This window comes from Coloeus monedula (assembly GCF_965178545.1).
Source record: "Coloeus monedula genome assembly, chromosome: 4".
Classification (NCBI taxonomy): domain Eukaryota; kingdom Metazoa; phylum Chordata; class Aves; order Passeriformes; family Corvidae; genus Coloeus; species Coloeus monedula.
The window spans coordinates 76,054,141-76,076,179 of record NC_138784.1 but is presented as its reverse complement, the minus strand read 5'-3'; the positions used below and the strand labels follow the sequence as shown (position 1 = coordinate 76,076,179).

Genomic DNA, 22,039 nt, shown 5'->3' with positions numbered 1-22,039 from the left:
GGCCAGGCCGGCGCTGCAGGGGACACCGAGAGTGGCACTGGCAGTGACACACGTGTCCTTGTCCCGTGTCCTTGTCCCGTGTCCCATGTCCCCCACCTTGTCCCCGTGGCCCCTCTTCCCCCAGCCTTGTCCCCGTCCCTGTCCCGTTTGTCCCCCTTGTTCCTCTCTCCTTTATCCCCGTCCCTTTTCCCCTCTCGCCGGGGGCTCCAGGCCACCCCCCGTGTACCCCCCCGTGTCCCCACCTCGGCTGGGGAGTGTCAGGGTCACACCAGGCCGGGGGGGCCGGGGGGATGGCAAAGCCACCAGCGAGTCATCCACTGCCACTGAGTCACCGGGACGTGTCCCCGGTCCCAGTCCCTTGTCCCCAGGTGCCCCCGTGCCCCGGGGGGTCCCTTGTCCCCGTGTGGCCCCTGTCCCCGAGGGCCCTTGTCCCCAGGGTCATCAGAGACACGCGTGAGGCTGCTGGAAAAGGGGCTTTATTTTAAAGTAAAGCAAATAAATTATTATTAATAGTAATATAACAATAATAATAATAATAAAAATAGTAATAATAATAATAGTAGTAATGTTGTAGAAAAAAGTGCCGGCAGCAGCTGGAGCCACTCCGGTGCCTGGGGACGCTCGTGGTGTCCCCAGCGAGGTCCTGGTCCTGTCCATGGGGTCCTGATGAGATCCCTGTGAGGTCCGGGGGGTCCCGGTGAGGTCCTGGCCGTGTTCGTGTGGACCCAGGGGGGTCCGGGGGTTCCCGGGGGTCCCGAAGGTCCTTAACACGCGGGGACCCCCTCGAGGCGGGCGGCGACCCCCTCCAGGCAACCCCGGAGCCGCGCCAGGGCCACCCCGGCCACCGTGTGCGGGGCCTCGGCCAGCGGCGCGGGGGGGGCGGCGGGGGGGTCGCGGGGCGGGGGGCAGCCCAGCAGGGCCGCCAGCACGGCCAGGAGGCTGCGCAGGTTCTCCAGGTCGTTGGCCACCTGGGCCAGCCGTAGGTCGCCCCCGGCCAGCGCCGCCAGGAGCCGCTGGAAGAGCTGGAGCCGCTGCGCCGCCCCCGCCAGCCCCGCCGGGACCCCCCCGTCCGGGAGCCCCCCCTCCGGGACCCCCTCCAGGCCGGTGACGCGCAGGGTCAGCGGGAACAGCTGGGGGGACACAGACGGGGGGGTCAGGGCGGGGGGGACACCCAGCCAGCCCTGGGGACCCTCCCTGGGCCCCCCACCCCTCGGGGCTCGGCCCCTCCGCCTCTCTCCGTGGACACGCCCGATTTGGGGTCAGAGCCCCCCCACCCCCCAGCCACAGGTGCCCCTTCCCGGGGACCCCCCCCAGATCTGGGCCCGGGATTCCCCCCATGGGAGACCCCCTGGGGACCCTGCCCCACTTTGGGGAACAGGATCCCCCTCCCCACTGAGGACCAGCCCCCAGGACTCCCCCCCCGCCCCCAATCTGGGGCACGTTCTTGCCCCGCCGGGTGTCCCCCCCAGCCCCTCCCCATCCTTGGGGTGTCCCCGGGGGTCCCCCCCGGGCCGGGGTCACCTGGAGCTGCTGCAGGCGCGCGCTGAGGGTCCGGGTCAGGGCCCGCGCGTCCGCCCGGACCCTCTCGAGCCGCGCGGGGCGACCCCCGGCCAGCGCCACCGCCAGGCACAGCAGCGCCCACAGGGACACGCCGGGACCCCGCATCCCGCCGGGCTCTGCGGAGGGGGACACAGCTGTCACCGGCGAGGTCCCGCACCCCGAAATCCGCCCGCACCCCCCGGGACGTGTGGAGGGCGCCGGCAGAGGGGGACACGCGCGTCACCGCCATCCCTGGGGATGTTGGAGGGATGGGTGATGTCACCAGGGACGGGACAGGGGACACGAGCAGGGACATGCGGGAAGTGGCGTCGGTGGCACGTGGACTCCGGAGCCCTCGTCACCGTGTCACGGTGCCACCGTGTCCCCGCCGGCACGTGCCGCTCGGGCCGTGTCCCTGACGCCTTCCCGGAGCCCTTTGGCACCTGTCACCAGGGCCACCCCGGCCCGGCCGTGACCACGCGGGCGACAGGGACAGTGCGGGAGGGGGACGCGGCTCGGAAGGGGCGAGGGGAGGGTCAGGGTGGGCGTTGGGTCCCCAGCGTTGTGTCACCTCCCTGGGGACCCCCTGCCCTCGGGGGGTGCGGGATGGACACTGGGGTGACCTTGTCACCCGCTGCTTGAGGAGGGGGGGACGTGGGGACACGGGTGACAGAGGGATGGGGGAACATGCAGATGGAGGGGACAGGGAGGACGTGGGGGTGCGGAGGACACGGGGACATGGGTGACACAGGCCCGGGGGGGACACGCAGAGGGAGGGGACAGGGAGGACACTGGGGGGGACACAGGGATGTGGTGGTGACAGGGGGACAGGGGACCCCGGGGAGACGGCGGGGACACGGGAACAGTGCCACTCACCGGAGCCTCGCACGCACTCGCTGAGCCTGGAACGGGACAGCGCCGGGTGACGGGGGGACACGGGGACCCCCGCCACGCCCCCCCACTGCCACCACCCCAGCGGCGGGGCGGCGAGGGCCAGTGGCCCCTTGGGTCACCCCCGGTGTCCCCGCGGGGCTGGGGGACACGGCTGGTGGCACTGCCACGGCCTGGCCACCACCTCGGGGACAGCAGGGGCCGGGGGGGACAACGACAGGGACAAGGGGGTGCCTAGACCCCCCCGGGGGCTTCGGTCCCCAGCCAGACCCGGGCCAGCGTCCCCGCAGGGCCGGGGGGTGACACCGCCCGGGACCCTCGGGATGAGGGGTCCGAGGGGGCTCTCGGGGCGGGGGTCCCGGGGTGGGGGGGTGGGGATGACCTTGTGGGAGGGTGTCCCTTTGGGGGGGTCCGTTGGGATGTCCCGGTACCGAGAGGGTTTTTGGGGGGGGTCTATTGGGGTGTCCCGGTGCCGAGGGGGGATTTTGGGGGGGGTCGGGCTCACCTGGTCGCCCCGCGGGTCCCGTCGGTCGCGGCGGTGGCTCCATCGCGCCGCCCCCCCCTTTATAGCGGCGGGGCCGTTCCCCAAAGCGCTGCCCGCCCCCCCCGCCCCCCCCGCGCTGTCCGAGCCGTGTCCGAGCCGTGTCCGGCCGGCCGGGGGGGCCCCGAGGGGACGGGGATACGCGGGGGGGGGAACGGGGGGTGGGAGCGGGATGCTTCGAACCGGGGCGGGAGGAGCGCGGGGGGGTCCCAGGGCGAACTGGGGACACTGGGGGGGTGCCGGGGGGGTCCCGGCTGCCCCTTGCCCCCACAGCTCCCCCCCCCCGCAGACGTGCCCAGGTGAGCGCGGCCCCGCGGGTGGCGGTGACAGTGACACGTCCCCCGCGCGCCGTGACCGCGCACACGCGCGCCGGGCCCCCCCGTGTCCCCCCCGTGTCCCCACTGTGTCCCTCATGTCCCCACGCACCTCCGTGTCCCCTCACCCCGTGTCCCCCCAATCCCCCCACCGTGTCCCCCCATCCTCCATGTCCCCCCTCCTGTCCCGCCCCGGTGTCCCCCCGTGTCCCCGCGTGTGGCACACACACACCTGGCACAGGATGGGAACAGGAGCAGGGACAGCACCAGTGTCCTCAGGTGTCCCAGGTGTCCCCAGGGATGCCGGAGCCCCCAGCCCCATGTCCCCCCCGCCCCGGGGACACCGCCAGGGTGACACGGGGGGAGGGGGGCTCTGTTGGGGGCACGGGGACCCCCCCCACTGTGACTGCGGGTCACAGTGTGGCTCTTGTCCCCACCACCTGTCCCTGTCACCCCCCGGCCCGAGGTGTCCCCAGAGCGCGGGGTGTCCCCAGACTGTCCCCGTGGGGGTCCTCAGGCCCCGGGAAGGGCCGGGGTCCCCAGGCGGGGCTGTCACCGCGCTGGTGACACCGGACTTGGTGTCACCACGGTGGTGACACTCGGCAAACACTGTGGTGGCCCTTCCGGGAAGGCCGGCGGTGACACTGGTGACACCAGTGCCCGGCAGCCGCTGGCAGGGCCCCAGGTGCCACCGCCGGGACACTGGGGACACACAGGGTTCCCCGCAGCCAGCACGGTGACCTGGCTGACGTCACCGCGTGTCCCCTCCCAGCTGGCATCCCTCGTGTCCCGGTCCCTGTCATCTCCCAGCCAGCATCCCTTGTCTCCCCAAACCCTGTCCCCATCCCTGTCCCCAAGCCAGTGTCACTCACATCCCCAGCCCTGTTCCCCAGCCCCCGAGTGCCACCGAGTGCCACCGCGGGGTGGCACGGCCACCGGGAGCCCTCTGGCCCCTCCCCGGTCATTGGGCAGCAATGGGGACCCAAACTGGGAGCACTGGGGACCTGTTGTGCCCCTCCCCTCGGTGGTCCCCTGGCACCCCCAGGGCCACACCCCCACTCTGGGGTGTCCCTGGTGTCACCCTCACCCCCCGGTGGTCCCCGACCACGCCAGGAACTGTGGTGGCCTCGTGCCCCCATTCCTGTTGTCCCCATGCCACGGTCCCCACACTGTCCCCACTGTCCCCTCGCTGTCCCCAAAGCCCTGAGGCCAGGGGGGTTTGGGGTCCCCCTCACTTACCTGGGGTCCCCGGGGGTCCCTGCTGGCTCGACCCCCCGCGGATGCTTTTTGGGGTAAGGGCTTCCTGGCTGGGGGAGGGACAGCAAGCCCAGACCGCAAAAAGACCCGAGAGGGACACGGACGGTGGCCCCGCGGTGGCACCGCAGTGACAAGTGAGCAGGTGACAAGGAGGGACGGGGACATGTGGAACCCCCGGGGACGGGGCCTGTGGTGGGACATGGCCCCCGTACCCCAAGGTCCCCGCCAGCCCCAGGCTGTCCCCTGGGTGCCACCCCCCATGTGCCACCTGCCACACGTCACCTGCCACGTGTCACCTGTCAGGTGTGCACTGCCATGGCACTGGCACCCGTGGGAGGCGGCACAGAGGAACAGGGATGTGCCACGGAGTGATGGGGCCATGGGACAACATGGTGGGGTTGTGGCACAGAGGGATGGGGGGGTGACAGAGGGACAGGGATGTGGCACAGAGTGACAGGGACATGGCACTGAGTGACGGGGATGTGGCACAGCCCAAGTGGGGGGACAACATGGAGGAGACGTGGCACAGAGCAGTGGGGATGTGGCTGTGATGGGATGGCACAGAGGGACAGGGACGTGGCACAGAGTGAGGTGACGTGGCACAGAGCGACAGGGATGTGGCACAGACCAATGGGAATGTGGCACAGACCGATGGGGACATGGCGCAGAGCGATGGTGACACAGCACAGTGAGGTGACACGGCACAGAGCGATGCTGATGTGACACAGAGTGATGGGGACACAGCACAGACCGCTGGGGACATGGCACAGAGTGACAGGAACATGGCACAGGGTGAGGGAACATGGCACAGGGCGATGGTGACATAGGACAGAGCAGTGCCCCCAACTCCTGCCAGCACATCCTGGATGTCCCCAGCTCCTGTCCCTCAGCCACCAGAGCAGCCGGGGATGGCAGGAGGCCACCAGAGGGGCCGGTGCTCGGTGTCACCAGAGGAGCCAATGCTCAGTGTCGCCATTGGGGCCAGTGCCCGGTGTCACCACAGGGGCTGATGCTCGGTGTCACCTCAGGAGCCAATGCTCGCTCTCTGTCCCCAGCGCTGCAGGGACGTGGCCCATGGCCAATCCCGTCCTTGGTGGCACTGGCTGGGCGGCAGTGCCCAAATTCCGGGGTGTCCAAGCCGTGTCCCAGGCCGGTGACAGGACGAGCCCGTGGCTCCGAAGCTCCATGGCCAGGCAGTGGCTCCGCGGCCCTATGGCCCTGTGGATGGTCACTGTCCCCGTGGTCTGTGGCTGGTCCATGGTGATGTTCCCAGATTGGGGTCCCGGTGGCGTGGGTGTCCCCGAGGGCCTTTGTGGGGATCCCCCGTCGGCGGCACTCTGGGATCCCCGGGGCAGCTCCAGGGCTGGTGCCGAGGTGCCACCCCAGGGACAGCCGGAAGCGGCTCCAAAGCCACCACCGGGCCGTTGGGTCCTCACTGGTGTCACCCGGGCCTGGCCGAGGTGTCACTATCACCTGCCAGCAGTGAAGTGTCCCCGCTCCAGCCCACGTCATCCCTGCCCCGCGATCCCGCTCCATCCCGTGTCCCTGTCCCCATCCCACGTCCCCACCCAGGTCCTCGTCCCCATCCCACATCCCCTTCTCCCCGCCATGTCCCTGTCCCCATCCCATGTCCCCACTCCCATCCCTGTCCCCACCCTGCGGCCCCAACGAGCTGGTGACAGGGATGGCGACACTTTCCTGGCTGCCACCCCCGTCCCTGCGTCCCCCCCGACCCAGCTCCAGCTGGAGCGGGACAGGATGGGGGGACACGGCCAAGGCCACCCTGCCCCTGTCACCCCCCTATCCCGAGGGACACGGCCAAGGCCACCCCGTCCCTGTCAGCCTCCGATCCCAGGGGAGCCCCGTTTGGGGGGAGGAAGGGGACAGAAGGGACATCCCTTGGTGGCCGTGCCGGGGGGGACTCGGGGGCGGCTCCCCCTCAGCCGGGGGTCCCCCCGAGCTTGGGAGGGGCTCAGAGGGGACCGGGGGGGACACGGAGGGTCCTTGAGTGGTGCCAGCAGCTGGGGGCGGCTGCAGGGGGACAGTGCCGGTGGCAGTGCCGGTGACAGCGGCCGTGTGTGACACAGACCTTTCCAGATCTCCGAGGGCGGCTTTGGGGTCCCCTGGGTGGGGAGAGCAGTGCAACCCCCCGGAGGGGGCTCGGTGTGACCTCCCCCGGTGGCAGCTGGAGCTGGGGGACCCCCGGTGCCCCCCCGGGACAGAGGGGACACGGGGGGGGCAGGGAGGGGCCCCCGGGGGGCTCACGGGGGGGGACTGGGGAGTCACACTCGGGGGTCCTGGGCCATGGGAGAGGGGACACGGCCGGGGGGGCCGGGGCAAAGTGGGGGAGTCAGGGGCTGGGGAGGGGGCAGGGGGCTGTCGTGGGGCCAGGGGGGTTTGGGGTCCCGGGGGTCCCGGGGGGTGCAAGGGAGAGGCCGGGGCTCGGGGAGGGCTGGGGGGACTCCGGGGGTCCTGGGGGGCTGCGGGGGGGTGGGGAGCTGAGGGCACGGGAGGCCTAAAGGGCTGCGGGAGAGTCCCGGAGCTGATCGGGGGGGGCACCCGGGGTCCCGCGGAGGGGTCCCGGGGGGCTGCGGAGCGGGGCCTGGGGTCCGGGTGGTCCCGGGGCGCCGGGACGGGGCTCGGGCCCTCGGGGGGCTCTGGCGGGGCCCCCCCGTGCTGTGCTCGGGGCCGGCGGGGCGGGGAGGCCCCGGGAGGGGGGGGCGCGGGCGGGGATCCCCGGGGGTGGGGGGGGTCCCCATGGGCGGAGCGGGGGTGGGGCGGGGGGGACAGGGGGATCCCGACCTCCCCCCGGCCCCTCGGTCCTACCTGGAGCTGCGGCCGCGCTGCGCGGGGGGCGGGGGCTGCGGGGGTCCCGGGGGGGGGGGTCCCGGCGGGGTCCCGGGGGGATCCCGGGGGTCCCGGGGTGCGGGGGGGCCCCGTGGCGGCCGCGCGAGCCCCGGCGGCGGCGATTGACCCGCATTGACGTCACTGCGTCATCAGGGTTCCCCTGGAAACACGCGGGGGCTAAAAATAGCCCGGGGGGGGCGGGGGGCGGGGCGGGGGGCGGCCCCCCCTCCCCCGCGTCTGCCGCTATTCTGGGGACAGCGCGACAAAGATAGAGCGGCCACCCCCGGCACGGGGACACCCCCGGCACGGGGACACCCCCGCGGGGGGGCGAGGGGGGACACGGGGGGCGGACACGGGGACACCCCGCGGGGGGCACGAGGGGGACGGACATGGGGACACGACACGGGGGGACACGACACGGGGGGGACACGGGGCGGGCAACCACGGGGGAGGACAGACACGGGGACAAAGACGAGAGAGGGCACCGTCACAGGGGGAAGGCGACAACCGGGGAACAAGGGGACACCGGGACACCGGGAGGCAGGGACAGGGGTACGCCGGGAACTGGGGACACCGGGACATGGGGATCCTGGGACACCGGGACACATGGATACTGGGACACTGGGAAGTGGGGACACTGGGACATACGGACACGGGGACACCGGGACATTATGGGGACACTGGGACACGGGGACATGGGAGTACTGGGACACCGGGAAGTCGGGACAGCGGGACATAGTGTCACCGGGCCATGGTGGTACCGGGACACCGGGAGAGGGGACAGGAACAGGGACGGTCAGGGACAGGGACGGATGGGGCGGGACGGTCACACGCGGCAATGGGGCCGCGCTGGGATGGGGCTGGAATGGGGTGGGTTTATTCTGGGATTGGTTTATAGTGGGACAGGCTTACACTGGGATGGAATTGTACTGGGATGGGTTATACTGGGATGGGCTGTACCGCACTGGTCCGTACTGGGATGGGTTATACTGGGATGGGCTGTACCCGCACTGGTCCGTACTGGGATGGGTTATACTGGGATGGGCCGTACTGCACTGGTCCGTACTGGGATGGGTTATACTGGGATGGGCCGTACCCGTACTGCTCCGTACTGGGATGGGTTATACTGGGATGGGCCGTACCCGCACTGGTCCGTACTGGGATAGGTTATACCGGGATGGGCCGTACCCGTACTGCTCTGTACTGGGATGGGTTATACTGGGATGGGCTGTACCCGCACTGGTCCGTACTGGGATGGGTTACACTGGGATGGGCTGTACCCGCACTGGTCCGTACTGGGATGGGTTACACTGGCATGGGCTGTACCTGCACTGGTCCGTACTGGGATGGGTTACACTGGGATGGGCCGTACCTGCACTGGTACGTACTGGGATGGGTTATACCGGGGTGGGCCGTACCTGCACTGGTCCGTACTGGGATGGGTTACACTGGGATGGGCCGTACCCGCACTGGTCCGTACTGGGATGGGTTACACTGGCATGGGCTGTACCTGCACTGGTCCGTACTGGGATGGGTTATACCGGGATGGGCCGTACCTGCACTGGTCCGTACTGGGATGGGTTATACCGGGATGGGCCGTACCTGCACTGGTCCGTACTGGTCGCGCTGTTCTGTGTTTGTCGTTCTGGTCGGTCCCGCCAGGTGGCGCCATCTCCCTTCGCGTTCGGAGCCCGCCCGGCACGGACCAGAACGGACCAGTACGGACCAGTACGGACCAGAACGGACCAGTACGGACCAGAACAGACCAGAACGGACCAGTACGGACCAGAACGGACCAGAACGGACCAGAAAGGACCAGTACGGACCAGAACGGACCAGTACGGACCAGAACGGACCAGAACAGACCAGAACAGACAGAACGAACCAGTACGGACCAGTACGGAGCAGAACGGACTAGTACGGACCAGAAGAGACCAGAACAGACCAGAACGGACCAGTACGGACCAGTATGGGCCCAGTACAGCCCGGTGCAGCCCAGTACAGCCTGGTACGGCTCAGTACCGCCCAGTACAGCCCAGTGCTCTCCTGCACCCCCAGAGACTCCCGGAGCCCTCGAGGGACTCCCAGAGATCTCCCGGGCCCTTCACAGCCCCCGGGCCCCACTCCCAGACGGGGTCAGAGGCGTCCAGGGCCCCATAAAACCCCCAGACCCCCCCCAGACATATCCAGAGCCCCCCAGACACCCCCAGAGCCTCGGCTGGGGCAGGCGGGGGAGGTCGGGCTTGGCACAGGGACATGGGACAGTCTCCCCCCAACCCCGGCCCTGTCCTGCCCCCCCCCCCCCCATTAATTACGATCGTTGTCCGGCGTTAATTATCGATCGCGACGCTCCGTGTTAATTGGCTTCGGATTCAATTAGCGCTGCCCCCTCCTGCCCTCCCCCCCTCGGGATCGATCGGCGGCGCGGGGACAGCGGGGACAGCGCGGGGGGGCACCCACAGGGACCCCGCGGGGTGGGGGTGACCCTGGCAGTGGGGTGCAGGTGACAGGAGGACCCCGGGGGCCCTTCTGGGGATGCCACCACCCGCCCGGGTCAGTTTGGGGTTCAGGGGTCTCACTGGGGAGGGGTCCCGGTTTGGGATCCATGACTGGGACTCGGAGATGAGGTTTAGGGTCCAGAGCCACTTTTGGGACCTGAGTCTGGGGGCCGGGTTTGGGCCCCAGAGTCGTGGGTGGGACCCAGGGTGGGGGTCCAGGGTCAGGGGCAATTTTGGGGACCCAGGGTGGGGGTCCACGATTGGGACCCAGGTTTGGGATCCAACTTTGGGTCCCAGGGTGGGACCTGCAGGTGGGATCCAGAGGGGGGTCCCAGGATGGGGTCCAGATTTGGGGGCCCCACGTGGCCATGGGGGGGGTGGGATTTGGCCACTTTTTTTGGGGGTGCCCCCACCCCCCTCCACGCCCCCCATCCAGGCCCCCCCAGCAGCCAGGACAGGGCCGGGGGGTCCCCGGGCTGCACCCCCGGGAGACTCCCCCCTCAGTGCCAGGGGTCCCGGCCTTGCTCCGGGGGGATGGGGGGAGCTGCTCCGGGGGGGCTGACCCCAGCACAGAGGGGACCCCAAAAGCCAGGACGCTTCACTACGTTTATTGGGCCTCTGCAGCTTTAAATACAGGCCGGGATTTGGGGGGCCCGGGGGGGCCAAGGCAGGGGCGGGGGGGCTGGGGGTGCCCCTCCCCCCACGGCACTCCCACGGCTCGGAGCCGCCCCCGGCTGCCCCCCCCGGGGGACGGGACGGGCTGCGGGGGTCCGGGGGGGTTTGGGGTCCCCTGCGGCGCCCCCGGCCCCTCAGCGGCTGTAGCCGAACTCGTCGGCGTCGTCTGCGCGGAAATCGCCGTAACGCCACAGGTTCAGCTGGGGGGGACACGGCGTCACGGGGGCTCCCCGGAACGGCGCACAGGGGTCACCCCCAAACGGGGGGGGCTGCACCCGGCACTACCCGCACCTGGGGGTGCCACGTCCAGCCCCCCCACCAGGGGTTCGGGGTCCCCCCACTCACCCGGGCGCTCTTGGCCGCCTCCTGTGCATTCAGGTACTCGGTGATCTGGGGGGGGGGGGGGACAGTCCTGGGGTGACCCCTCAGGATGGGACCCCCCCTGTCCTTCCAAGAGGGGCCCATGGGGGGCGGGGTGACCCCCCCCCGGCACGGCCCGAGGGGGGACCCGGGTGTTTGGGGGGATGGGCAGCACTGGGGAGACTCCCGTTCCCTCAATGGGGCAGTGGCTGGGCTGGGATCGATCAGCACCGGCAGTGGAGGGGGGGGACAGGGACCCCACAGCACCCTCAGAACCCACCCAGCACCCCCCAACAGCACCCCTACCCCACAAGCATCCACCTGAGACCTCCCAAAGCCCCACCCAACATCCCAGCACCCACCGAGAGCCCCCAACCCCCAAACACCCCCTGAGCACCCACCCGACACCCCCAGCACCCCCAAACACCCCCTGAGCACCCACCCGACACCCCCAGCACCTCCAGCCCCCACCCAACCCCTCACAACCCCCCCCCAAGACCCCCCAAGCCCTCCCCAACCCCCCCCACACCCCAAAGGCCCCCGTGCCCCCCAGCACCCACCACTTTCTGGAACTGCCGCTCCTTGCGGGGCTCCACCATCACCAGCCCCTCCTTGACCAGCCCCAGCCCCACGTCGCTCTTGGAGTCGGCGAACTGCAGGGTGACGTGGGGACAGCCGGGGCCCAGGTGCTCCACGTTGAGCAGGCACTGCGTGTTCTGGATGTCCCTCACCACGCTGTCCACGGCGTCCGCCCGCGCCTCCTCCTGCGCCGCGCCCGTCACCGACCCCGCAGGGACCCCGCGGCCCCCAGGGACACCCCGGGCCATTGGGGACACCCTGGGGCATTTGGGGACCTCCCACAACCTCGGGAACAGCCCCCCCTCCTTGGGACTTCTGGGGACACCCCACACCCACAGAGACACACCACGGCCTTCGGGGACCCCCCGGACCCTCAGGGAGCCCCCACATCCGTCAGGGACCCCCAAACCCTCAGAGATCCCCTGTGGCCTTTGGGGACCCCCTCACCCTCAAGGACCCCCCAAGCCCTCAGCCCCCAGGGACCCCCGGGTGTTTCGGGTTGGGGTATGGGGTCGGTGTCATCATGGGGTGACCCTGGGATCGGGATTCGGGATTGGGGTCAGGGTTGGGGTTGGGGTTCTGGGTCAGGAGACACATTTGGGTGCCAGGTTGGATGTCCCCAGTTGGAACCAAGTTGGGGTTGATGGTTTGGGGTCCAGAATGGCGTCCCATGGTTGGGGTCCACAGGTGGGACGTGGGGTTCAGGGTGTAGGTCTGGGGGCCACGGGTGGGACACAGGGTGGGGGTTGGAGGTCAGGGGCCGCTCTGGGGGCCCAGGGCTGGGGCCAAGGTGTGGGGTCACAGCAGGGTCCCAGCTGGGGTCAGCCCCCGCCCCGTACTCACGTCCTGCGGCACCTGGATGAAGGCGAAGCTGTACTCGGTGGCCTGGGGCGGCAGCACCCGCGGCGAGAACGCCGGCGGCAGCGGGGCCAGGCGGGTCGGGGGCAGTGTCTCCTTCTGCAGGGACACCGGGGACAGGAGGGACAGCATGGGTTGGAGGGACACCACAGGGGACACCATGAGGGACACCACGGGGGACATCACGGAAGGACAGCAGGGGACTCCAGGGGGGAAACTGCGGGGAGAGGCAGGAGGGGATGGACGGGTGGTGGGACACAATGGGAACGGGTGGATGGGTGGATGGATGGATGGATGGACGGATCCATGGATGGATGGATGGATGGATGGATGGAGGGATGGATGGATGGATGGACGGATCCATGGAGGGATGGATGGAGGGATGGATGGATGGATGGATCCATGGATGGATGGATGGATCCATGGAGGGATGGATGGATGGATGGAAGGATCCATGGATGGATCCATGGATGGACGCATCCATGGATGCATGGATGGATCCATGGACAGATGGATGGAAGGATGGCTGGGTTCCCCCCGTTTCCCTGGTGCCACTCACGTTGCCGTAGTCGATGTAGAAAATGTGCACTTTCCCGCCTGACTCCACCTTCTCCACCCGGGCACGGTACCTGCAGAGCAGGATTTTGGGGATTTGGTGCTCGCCCCACCTCTGCCCAGGCCCAGCCCCGCCTGCGGGGTCACCCCGTCCCCTCCTCACCATTCCCCGTCGACGAACTTGGCGATGCAGAAGTCGCCACGGCGTGGGGAGAAGGAGCCCTCCACGGGTGGGTGGGCACCCACCTCGGCACGCATGTTCTCCATCAGCTTCTCCAGCTGGGCACCTGTGGGCCCCCAATCCAGGATAAACCCCCAATCCCATCCCAAACCTGACCCCAACCCTGCTCCCCAGAGCCTGAACCCCAAGTCCCAATAGTGACCCCAAGAGCAGATCCCAAACCTGGACCTCAACCCCAGGCCCCGCCCCAAGACTTTAACCTTTGGACCCCAAACCTGGGTCCCAGTCATGGACCCCCACCCTGGTCCCAAAAATGGCCCTGGGGGCTGGAGGGGTGGTCCCACGTCCCCCTGGACACAGATTTGGGGGTTACCCACCAAACCCACGAAACCTCATCCCTTCCAACTCCCCCCCTCCATGGCCGGTGTGGGGTGTGCCCCTGGTGCTGGAGGTCCCCAGGTGCCCCCTGTACCGGTCTCCACGTCCTGCACGTAGAAGTGGAGGTCGTCAGTGATCTCGGTGACGAACACGGGTTTGTAGTTGGCCGTGCGCTCCTTCTCCTCCAGCACCGGCACCACCTCCTCCACCGGCGTCTCCTCGTAGTGGGACCACACCTGGGGGACACGGGCGGTGGGGACCCAGCCACGCCCCAGGCCACGGCCATGGGAGGGTGGGGGCTGGAGCTGGCAGTGGGAACATCGCCAGGCCTCAGCCTGGGGGGTTCTGTGCCTTGGGTGGGACATCCCTGGGGGGGGGACATGGCTGGGGTGGGACATCTCTTGGCATGGGACCATCATCTCTTGGGGTGGGGACACTCCCAGAAGTGGGGACGTTCCTTGGGGTGGAACATCTCTTGGGATGGGGGATGGGGACGTCCATTGTGGTGGGGCCACCTCTTGGTGTGTGGACATCCATTGGGAGGGAACGTTCACTGAGGTTGTGACATTCCCTGGGGTAGGGACATCCCTTGGCACAGGGACACCTCTTGGGATGGGGACATCCCTCAGCATGGGGACTCCCCCCAGAGTGGGAACATCTCTCAGGGTGGAGACATCTCCCAGAGCGAGGCCGTCTCTTGACACGGGGACATCCTTTGGCAGGAACGTCTCTCAGGGTGGGACACCCAGTGCGGTGGGGCCATCCTTTGGGATGGGGCGGTGTCTTTGGGGTGATGACGCCCCTGGGACGGCTCCCCTGTGCCCCTCACCTTCTCCTTCCTCTGCTTGGCCGCGTCCTGGGCCGCCAGCAGGGCCTTGCAGTAGGGGCTGCGCTCGGCCGTGAAGTGGACGCGGGACAGCGCCTGCTCCACCAGCGCCACCGACAGGTTCACGCCCTCGATGTGCAGCCACCCGATGAAATTCCCAGCCTTGTCCATGCTCTCCACCTCCACCTCAACCTGTGGGATCCCAGCAATCACACGAGCCGTGGGTGCCCATCCCCACCGCAGCCTGGCCCAGCTGCCACCTCCTCCCAGCGCTCCGAGCTTGCCCGTGGGGTCCCCCGATCACCTCCTGGTGCCCAGCCTGGACCCAGGAACCCCCAAGGTGCCTCCCCAAAGCATCCCCCTTTGGTGGGGGACAAGGGAAATGGGGGACCACCCACAGGGGACATGAGGCCACCAGGTCCTGCGACATCCTTTATCACACCCCGCCCCAGGATGGGTTGGACTCGTGGCCAGTGTGGCCCTGGGGACAGCACAGGGCCCAGGACAGCACCAGGGGCATGGCCAAGGCACCAGGGACAGCGAGGTTTGGGCTTGTTCAAACCCCGGCCGTGGCCTTTGCTGTGGTCAGTGGGATTTGGCTTCGTGCTGCTGGACACGGAATCCGTCCCACTCCTGGGCTCACCCATCCCACCACAACCGCTTCCGCTGCTTCCCAGAGCCTGGAGGAGTCCTGCTGTCCTTGGACTGCACTGGCCACAGCACCGCACCAGCCACGGCACCGCACCGGCCACGGCACCGCACCGGCCACAGCACCGCACCGGCCACGGCACCGCACCGGCCATGGCACCGCACCGGCCACGGCACCGCACCGGCCATAGCACCGCACCGGCCATGGCACCGCACTGCCAAGGGCACCGCACCAGCCACGGCACCGCACCAGCCACGGCACTGCACCGGCCACGGCACCGCACCGGCCGTGGCACTGCACCGGCCATGGCACCGCACTGGCCACAGCACCGCACAGGCCATGGAACCGCACTGGCCACAGCACCGCACCGGCCACGGCATCGCACCGGCCACGGCACCGCACTGCCAAGGGCACCGCACCGGCCACGGCACCGCACCGGCCATGGCACCGCACCGGCCACAGCACCGCACCGGCCACGGCACCACACTGCCAAGGGCACCGCACCGGCCACAGCACCGCACCGGCCATGGCACTGCACCGGCCATGGCACCGCACCGGCCACAGCACCGCACCGGCCACGGCACCGCACCGGCCGTGGCACTGCACCGGCCATAGCACCGCACCGGCTGTGGCACCGCACCAGCCACGGCACCGCACCGGCCACAGCACTGCACCAGCCACAGCACCGCAGTGCACAGGCCTTCACAGTGGACAGGGCACCACATCAGCCATGGGCACCAGTGTTGGCGGTGGCACCGTGGCAGGCACAGTGGTGTCACCACAGTGGCCATGTCAGCACAGCGGCCATGGCACCACACTGGCCACGGCACCGTGTCATCCCTGGCACCATGGCAGCCATGGCACTGAGGCAGCCACAGAACTGCAATGGCCAGGGCCACACCACACCACGGTGGGGACAGCGGGTGACCTGGGGCTGTGTCCTGCACTGTGGCCCTGCCACACGCCGGCCTTGGCAGGTGTGGTGCTGTGCCCGGTGTGGTGCCATGGCTGGTGTGGAGCTGTGGCCAGTGTGATGCCATGGCTGTCACAATGCCACAGCCACTGCAGTGAACAGGGAACGTGTGGGATCCACCCGTGGGGCACAGGAGGCAACCAGGCCCTGCAGCTCCTGCAGGGGACATGGCTGGCACAGCTGCAGCCCCTTGGGGACGTGCCACCACCATGGGGACAGTGACCCCAGTGAGGATGGATGGGAGGGCCCTGGGGTGCCCTGGGGCACTGCCACACAGGATGGGGTCCACCAGCCCCACAGAGGTCCCCACCACCCACTGGTGGCACTCAGGTGACAGCTCCAAGTGCCAACAGTGCCACCGAGGGGGGGGGAGGGCAACAGGCTGTGGATGGGGGCTGTGGGTGGTGTCGTCTGACCCCCCAGTCCCAGGAGGAGGGAGGGGACAAGGCTCTGCTGGGGGTGCAGAGCCCAGCCTGGGCCCCAAAGAGCAGCAGCACCAGCTCGCGGTCGCTGTCCCCAGCCCAGGGCAGAGTCACCCCGTGTCCCCCCTGCGCCACCGCAGGGTTTGTGCTCCCCATCAGTGTCAGGGCTTGTGTCAGGTCTCAGCCCCGCGGGGGCTGGGGGGGTTCAGCGGGGAGGGGTCGGATCCGGGGGGTTTCCAAGGATGGAGCCGGGTCCACCCCCCGCCGTCACCTCAAAGCCTCCGAGCCCCGCGCTGCCCCTGTCCCTTCGTCCCTCCCTTCGTCCGTCTGTCCGTCCGTGTGTACGGCCCCGGCCCCGGGGAGGGGTCGCTCCGGGGAGCGTCCCCCCCCGTTCTCCCCCCCCAATAAGCCCCGAGCGGGGCCGCGGGGAGGGGGAGGAGGAGGAGGCGGCGGGAGGGAGGAGGAAGAGGAGGAGGAAGCGGCGCATCCCGCATCCCCCTCCCCGCGCACGAAACCGCTCCGGGGCCGCCGCACCGGCCGAAGCGGGGCCGGCGGGGGCCCCTCCGGAGCGCGGCGGGTGGGTGGGTGGGTGGGGGTGCGGGGGGCCGCGGGGGGGTCTGTGCGGAGCCGGGATGCGTCAGCAGGAGCAGCGGGAGCGGCGGCAGCAGCAATCCATCCGCGCTCGCACTGAAGGACAAAAGGATGAGCCAGCCGCCTGCGCGGCTGCTTCCCGCACCGCCCGCACCGCCCGCACCGCCCCGCACCGCACCGCCCGCACCGCCCGCACCGCCCCGCGCGGCCCCCGCCACCGGAGGATGCCCGCCGGCACCGCGACCGCCACCGCTGTCACCGCCGCTGTCACCGCCACCATCGCCCCGCGCCGCCGCTGAACGCGACACCCACGCGGGGACGCGGGAACGACACGCGGGAGGGGACGGGACGGGACCCCCCCGCCCCGCCACCAGCGCAGCCGCCGCCGCTACCGGGAGGTGCCCCCGCCGGCATCTCCCCCCCCCCCACGCCGACGCCCTTTCCTCCCCCCCGCTCCCTCCCCGAACCGCGTTTTTCCCTCTCCCGGGGGGGGCTCCCCGCGATTTATTTATTTATTTCGGCCTATTTTTAATCTTTATTTTCCTGTTTTATTTTTAGGTTTCGTCCGGGTTGTTTGGGTTTTTTGGTTTTTTTTTTTAATATTCTGAAATTTTATTTTTAGTTTTTCATCTGATTTTAGCCTTATTTTAACTTTTATCCTCATTTCCGTTCTTATCTTGATTTTATTTTAGATTTTTATTCCATTTTTATCCCCTTTTCAAATTCCCTTTGCTCGCCAAATTTTTTTCCCCCATTCCCATTTCCCTCCCCGTTTTTCATTTTTTTTTTTTTTTTCACTTTTTCTCTCCTCCGCTTCCTCCCCTTTTCCCAATTCTTCCTTTTCTCCCCGCGTCTTTTTTTTTTTTTTTTTTTTAATTATTTCCTTTTTCACCACTTTCCCCGCGTTTTCCCCCCCTCCCCCCTTTTCCCCGCGGCCTGGGAGGGGGGGCGGCCATGCCGGCCCCGCCGAGCCCCCCGGGCCGGCCCCACGGGCGGAGGTGCGAGGCCGCGGGGTTGGCCGCGGTCGGGGGCTGCCGGGCCCCCGCTTAGCCGGGCCGGGCCCCCCCCCATCCTGCACCGCAGCCTCCAGGAGCCATTTTGTCTTTTTTTTTTTTTTGTGGGAGCCGGCCCCCCCCCCCACCCCCCTCCTCGGTCCCGCGCCCCCCGCGCTCGCCTCGAGCCTCCCCGGACCCCCCGATCCCCCGTCCCCAGGTAGGTACTGGCGAGCGGGGCCGGGCGGGGGGGGCTCCTTCTCCTCCTCTCCCCCCACCCCCCCCCCCAGCACCTACCGCCGTTTTTTTCCCCCCATTTCAATTTTTCCCTCCTCTCCCCCCCGCTCCCCTCGGAGCCCCCCCCCTCAGCCCCCCCCGACCCCAGCACCCCGACCCCCCCCTCCGGCCAGCCGGGCCCCCCAGCTCGTGGGAGCCGGGAGAGGGGGGGGGCCCCGAGCCCGTTCTCCTGTTCTCGCCGCCATCCCCAGACGATGGTGAATGATGAACGTGCCACACCATGAAGCTCTTGTGGCAGGTAACTGTGCACCACCTCCGCCGCCACCGCACCTGGCCGGGGCTCCTGGCCGCCTCCCTGACCCTCCACGCCTGGCTCCTGGCCGCGGCCACCGCCTCCCCAGGCCCCCAGAGCTGCCCCTCCGTGTGCTCCTGCAGTAACCAGTTCAGCAAGGTGGTCTGCACCCGCCGCGGCCTGGCCGAGGTGCCCCCCGGCATCCCCTCCAACACCCGCTATCTCAACCTCATGGAGAACAACATCCAGATGATCCAGGCGGACACGTTCCGCCACCTGCACCACCTGGAGGTGCTGCAGCTGGGCAGGAACGCCATCCGGCAGATCGAGGTGGGCGCCTTCAACGGCCTGGCCAGCCTCAACACCCTGGAGCTCTTCGACAACTGGCTCACGGTGATCCCCAGCGGGGCCTTCGAGTACCTGTCCAAGCTGCGGGAGCTGTGGCTGCGCAACAACCCCATCGAGAGCATCCCCAGCTACGCCTTCAACCGCGTGCCCTCCCTCATGCGCCTCGACCTGGGCGAGCTCAAGAAGCTCGAGTACATCTCCGAGGGCGCCTTCGAGGGCTTGTACAACCTCAAGTACCTCAACCTGGGGATGTGCAACATTAAGGACATGCCCAACCTGACGCCCTTGGTGGGCCTGGAGGAGCTGGAGATGTCGGGCAACAACTTCCCCGAGATCAAACCGGGCTCCTTCCACGGGCTCAAATCCCTCAAAAAGCTCTGGATTATGAACTCACAGATCAACCTGATCGAGCGCAACGCCTTCGATGACCTGACGGCGCTGGTGGAGCTCAACCTGGCCCACAACAACCTGTCGTCCCTGCCCCATGACCTGTTCGCCCCGCTGCGCTACCTGGTGGAGCTGCACCTGCACCACAACCCCTGGGACTGCGACTGCGACATCCTCTGGCTGTCGTGGTGGCTGCGGGAGTACATCCCCACCAACTCCACCTGCTGCGGCCGCTGCCACGCCCCGCTGCACATGCGGGGCCGCTTCCTGGTGGAGGTGGACCAGACCTCCTTCCAGTGCTCGGCACCCTTCATCATGGACGCGCCCGCGGACCTCAACATCTCGGAGGGGCGCGTGGCCGAGCTGCGGTGCCGGACGCCCTCCATGTCCTCGGTGCGGTGGCTGCTGCCCAACGGGACGGTGCTGAGCCACGCCTCGAGCCACCCGCGCCTGTCCGTGCTCAACGACGGCACCCTCAACTTCTCGCACGTGCTGCTGACCGACACCGGCCTCTACACCTGCATGGTGACCAACGTGGCCGGCAACTCCAATGCCTCGGCCTTCCTCAACGTCAGCACGGCCGAGCTCAACACCTCCAACTACAGCTTCTTCACCACCGTCACGGTGGAGACCACCGAGATCTCCCCCGAGGACGTGTCCCCCAAGTTCACCAAGCCCGTGCCCACCACCTCGACGGGCTACCAGCCGGCCTACACCACCACCACCACCGTGCTGGTGCAGACCACGCGCCCGCCCAAGCAGGTGGCCGTGCCCACGGCCGACGCCGGCGACAAGCTGCAGACCAGCCTGGACGAGGTGATGAAGACCACCAAGATCATCATCGGCTGCTTCGTGGCCGTGACGCTGCTGGCCGCCGCCATGCTCATCGTCTTCTACAAGCTCCGCAAGCGCCACCAGCAGCGCAGCACCGTCACCGCCGCCCGCACCGTGGAGATCATCCAGGTGGACGAGGACATCGCGCCGGCCACCGCGGCCACGCCCGCGGCCGCCCCGGCCGGCGGGGCGGGGGAGGGGGCCGTGGTGCTGCCCAACATCCACGAGCACCTCAACTACAACACCTACAAGGCCGGACACGGCGCCCACTGGACAGAGAACGCTCTGGGCAACTCCCTGCACCCCCCCGGGACCACCCTGACCGACCCCTATTTAATCCAGACCCACCCCAAGGAGAAAGTTCAGGAAACCCAGATATGACTCTTTTTTGGGGGCTTTTCCCTGCTTTTTTTTGGGTCGTCGTCCCCCCCCCCCACCAACCCCGGCCCCGAATTATTATAAACGCAATAGATGCACAAAAGCAGAACTCCAAAAAGAAGGAAACCCAGGAGAATTCCTCAGTACTAAGGAAAACCAGGAGAATTCCTCAATAATAGACACAACTTTTGTACAGGGGGGGGAGAGACTCTTTTTCGTGTACATGCTTCTATAGCCAACCTCGGGGCCGAGAAGAGCAGCAGATTCTATTAAAATTTAACGAAACCCACCCAAAACTCCTACAAAAAAACCACTATTTTCTAACTCGCAGGTTCTATTTAAACACAAAAAAAAAAAAAAAACAAACCAGGAGAAACAGAGGAACACAAATCGGTAATGAGAGGAAAAATCCCCGTGCTCGGGGACGAGCGGCGGTGCCGTGGCGCGGGGGGACGCGGGGGACGCCGGAGCGGTGGCAGGAGCTGTCGGGGTGGGGTTTGGGGGGGTTCGGGGTGGTTTTGGGGGTTATTTTGGGGGGGGGGGGGTGAGGTCGGCCCCCCCACCCCGCGGCGCTGCCCTTGGCCGCGCGCCGGCAGCTCCGGCGTCACCGGAGTGGGATCTCGGCCCTGCGCCAAGACCTTCCCAATGCAATAAAGGAACGGATTTTGGGGGGATGGGGGGTTCGGGGGGGGCGGGGGGGCGCAGCCTGAGGGCTGGGGATGGACGTCTGCAATGTATTCATGCAAAAAATTCCTCAAAAACCCACGGGAAGGGGAAAAACCCCGCAAGCTCCGGGGGGGGGGTGGTTTGGGGGGGAATTTGGGGGGGGGCGAGAGCGGTGCCCCCCCGCTTTGCTCTGCACCCCCTTTCCCACGGTGTTTGTCACCCCCCCGGGCCCCCCCGGCACAGGGCTACGGCTCCTGGGGGGCTGGGGGGGCCCCCACGGGAGACCTGACGAATGATTGTAACCACCTTCGCTAAAAATGGCATTTTTAGTCCTTTTATTTGGGGGGGGGGGGGGCGTGGGGAACACCCCCCCTTCCCCGGGAGGGGGGGGACACCCCCCCAAGGGCTGCTCATGGAACGGGGGGGGCTGGGAGAAATCAAGGGCTCGGGGGGGGGGGGAGGTGACAATGGGGGGGCCACCAGCATCGGAGGTGGCGCCGGGGGGGTCCCGGTGGGGACCTCGAGTGCCTCGTGGGGGTCCCGAGGGCATGGGGGGAACGGGGGGGGTCGGACAGCAGCGAGGGGGGGCCCCTCCCCCGGTTGCTCGGGCGCTGGAATTACTTTAATTTCTCGTTTTAGCTTTAAAAATGTTCTCGGAGGGGGGCGGGGAGGGGCAAAGCTGAGCTGAAATTTTGGTTTTGGGGGTGTCCGGGGGGGGGGCGGAAGGCGGGAAGGAGATGCAGAAGTTCCCTCTCGGGCTGTAAACGCCGGAAGGATCCGACTGTACCGTGAATCCAACAAAAAAAAAAACAAGTGTATTTTTGTATTTTAATAAATATTGTTCCAAATTTGTAACGCCGAGTGCCCGAGGGGTTAAACGGGGGGGGGCGCGGGGGGGCCCCCCGCCAGCCTGAAAGGGGCTTTTTGTCCTCTCAGCAGGAAAAGCTTTGGAAAAACCGCGGAGCGGGGAA

At 68.1% G+C, this 22,039-nt stretch overlaps 3 protein-coding genes across 3 annotated transcripts in view; 1 reads left to right on the top strand and 2 right to left on the bottom strand.

Annotated features, from left to right (window-relative positions):
- Positions 1 to 764: 764 nt before the first annotated feature.
- Positions 765 to 1,665, bottom strand: LEP (leptin; the record flags this gene model as incomplete). The annotated part of the gene is made up of 2 exons (XM_082279895.1): positions 765 to 1,130; positions 1,522 to 1,665. 2 exons carry the CDS (start codon positions 1,663 to 1,665, stop codon positions 765 to 767), a joined length of 510 nt encoding a protein of 169 aa, XP_082136021.1.
- Positions 1,666 to 10,479: 8,814 nt separating this feature from the next.
- Positions 10,480 to 22,039, bottom strand: part of SND1 (staphylococcal nuclease and tudor domain containing 1) — a 72,697-nt gene continuing 61,137 nt past the window's right edge. The window contains exons 17-24 of the mRNA XM_082280091.1: positions 14,303 to 14,491; positions 13,568 to 13,709; positions 13,078 to 13,201; positions 12,919 to 12,988; positions 12,345 to 12,458; positions 11,483 to 11,686; positions 10,908 to 10,952; positions 10,480 to 10,762 (exon numbers count right to left, since the gene is read on the bottom strand). Of these exons, the coding sequence (XP_082136217.1) occupies positions 10,697 to 10,762; positions 10,908 to 10,952; positions 11,483 to 11,686; positions 12,345 to 12,458; positions 12,919 to 12,988; positions 13,078 to 13,201; positions 13,568 to 13,709; positions 14,303 to 14,491 (954 nt within the window). The 3' untranslated portion in view covers positions 10,480 to 10,696. The remainder of the gene's footprint in view (positions 10,763 to 10,907; positions 10,953 to 11,482; positions 11,687 to 12,344; positions 12,459 to 12,918; positions 12,989 to 13,077; positions 13,202 to 13,567; positions 13,710 to 14,302; positions 14,492 to 22,039) is intronic.
- LRRC4 (leucine rich repeat containing 4) lies at positions 18,444 to 20,405 on the top strand (the record flags this gene model as incomplete). The annotated part of the gene is made up of 1 exon (XM_082279861.1): positions 18,444 to 20,405. One exon carries the CDS (start codon positions 18,444 to 18,446, stop codon positions 20,403 to 20,405), a length of 1,962 nt encoding a protein of 653 aa, XP_082135987.1.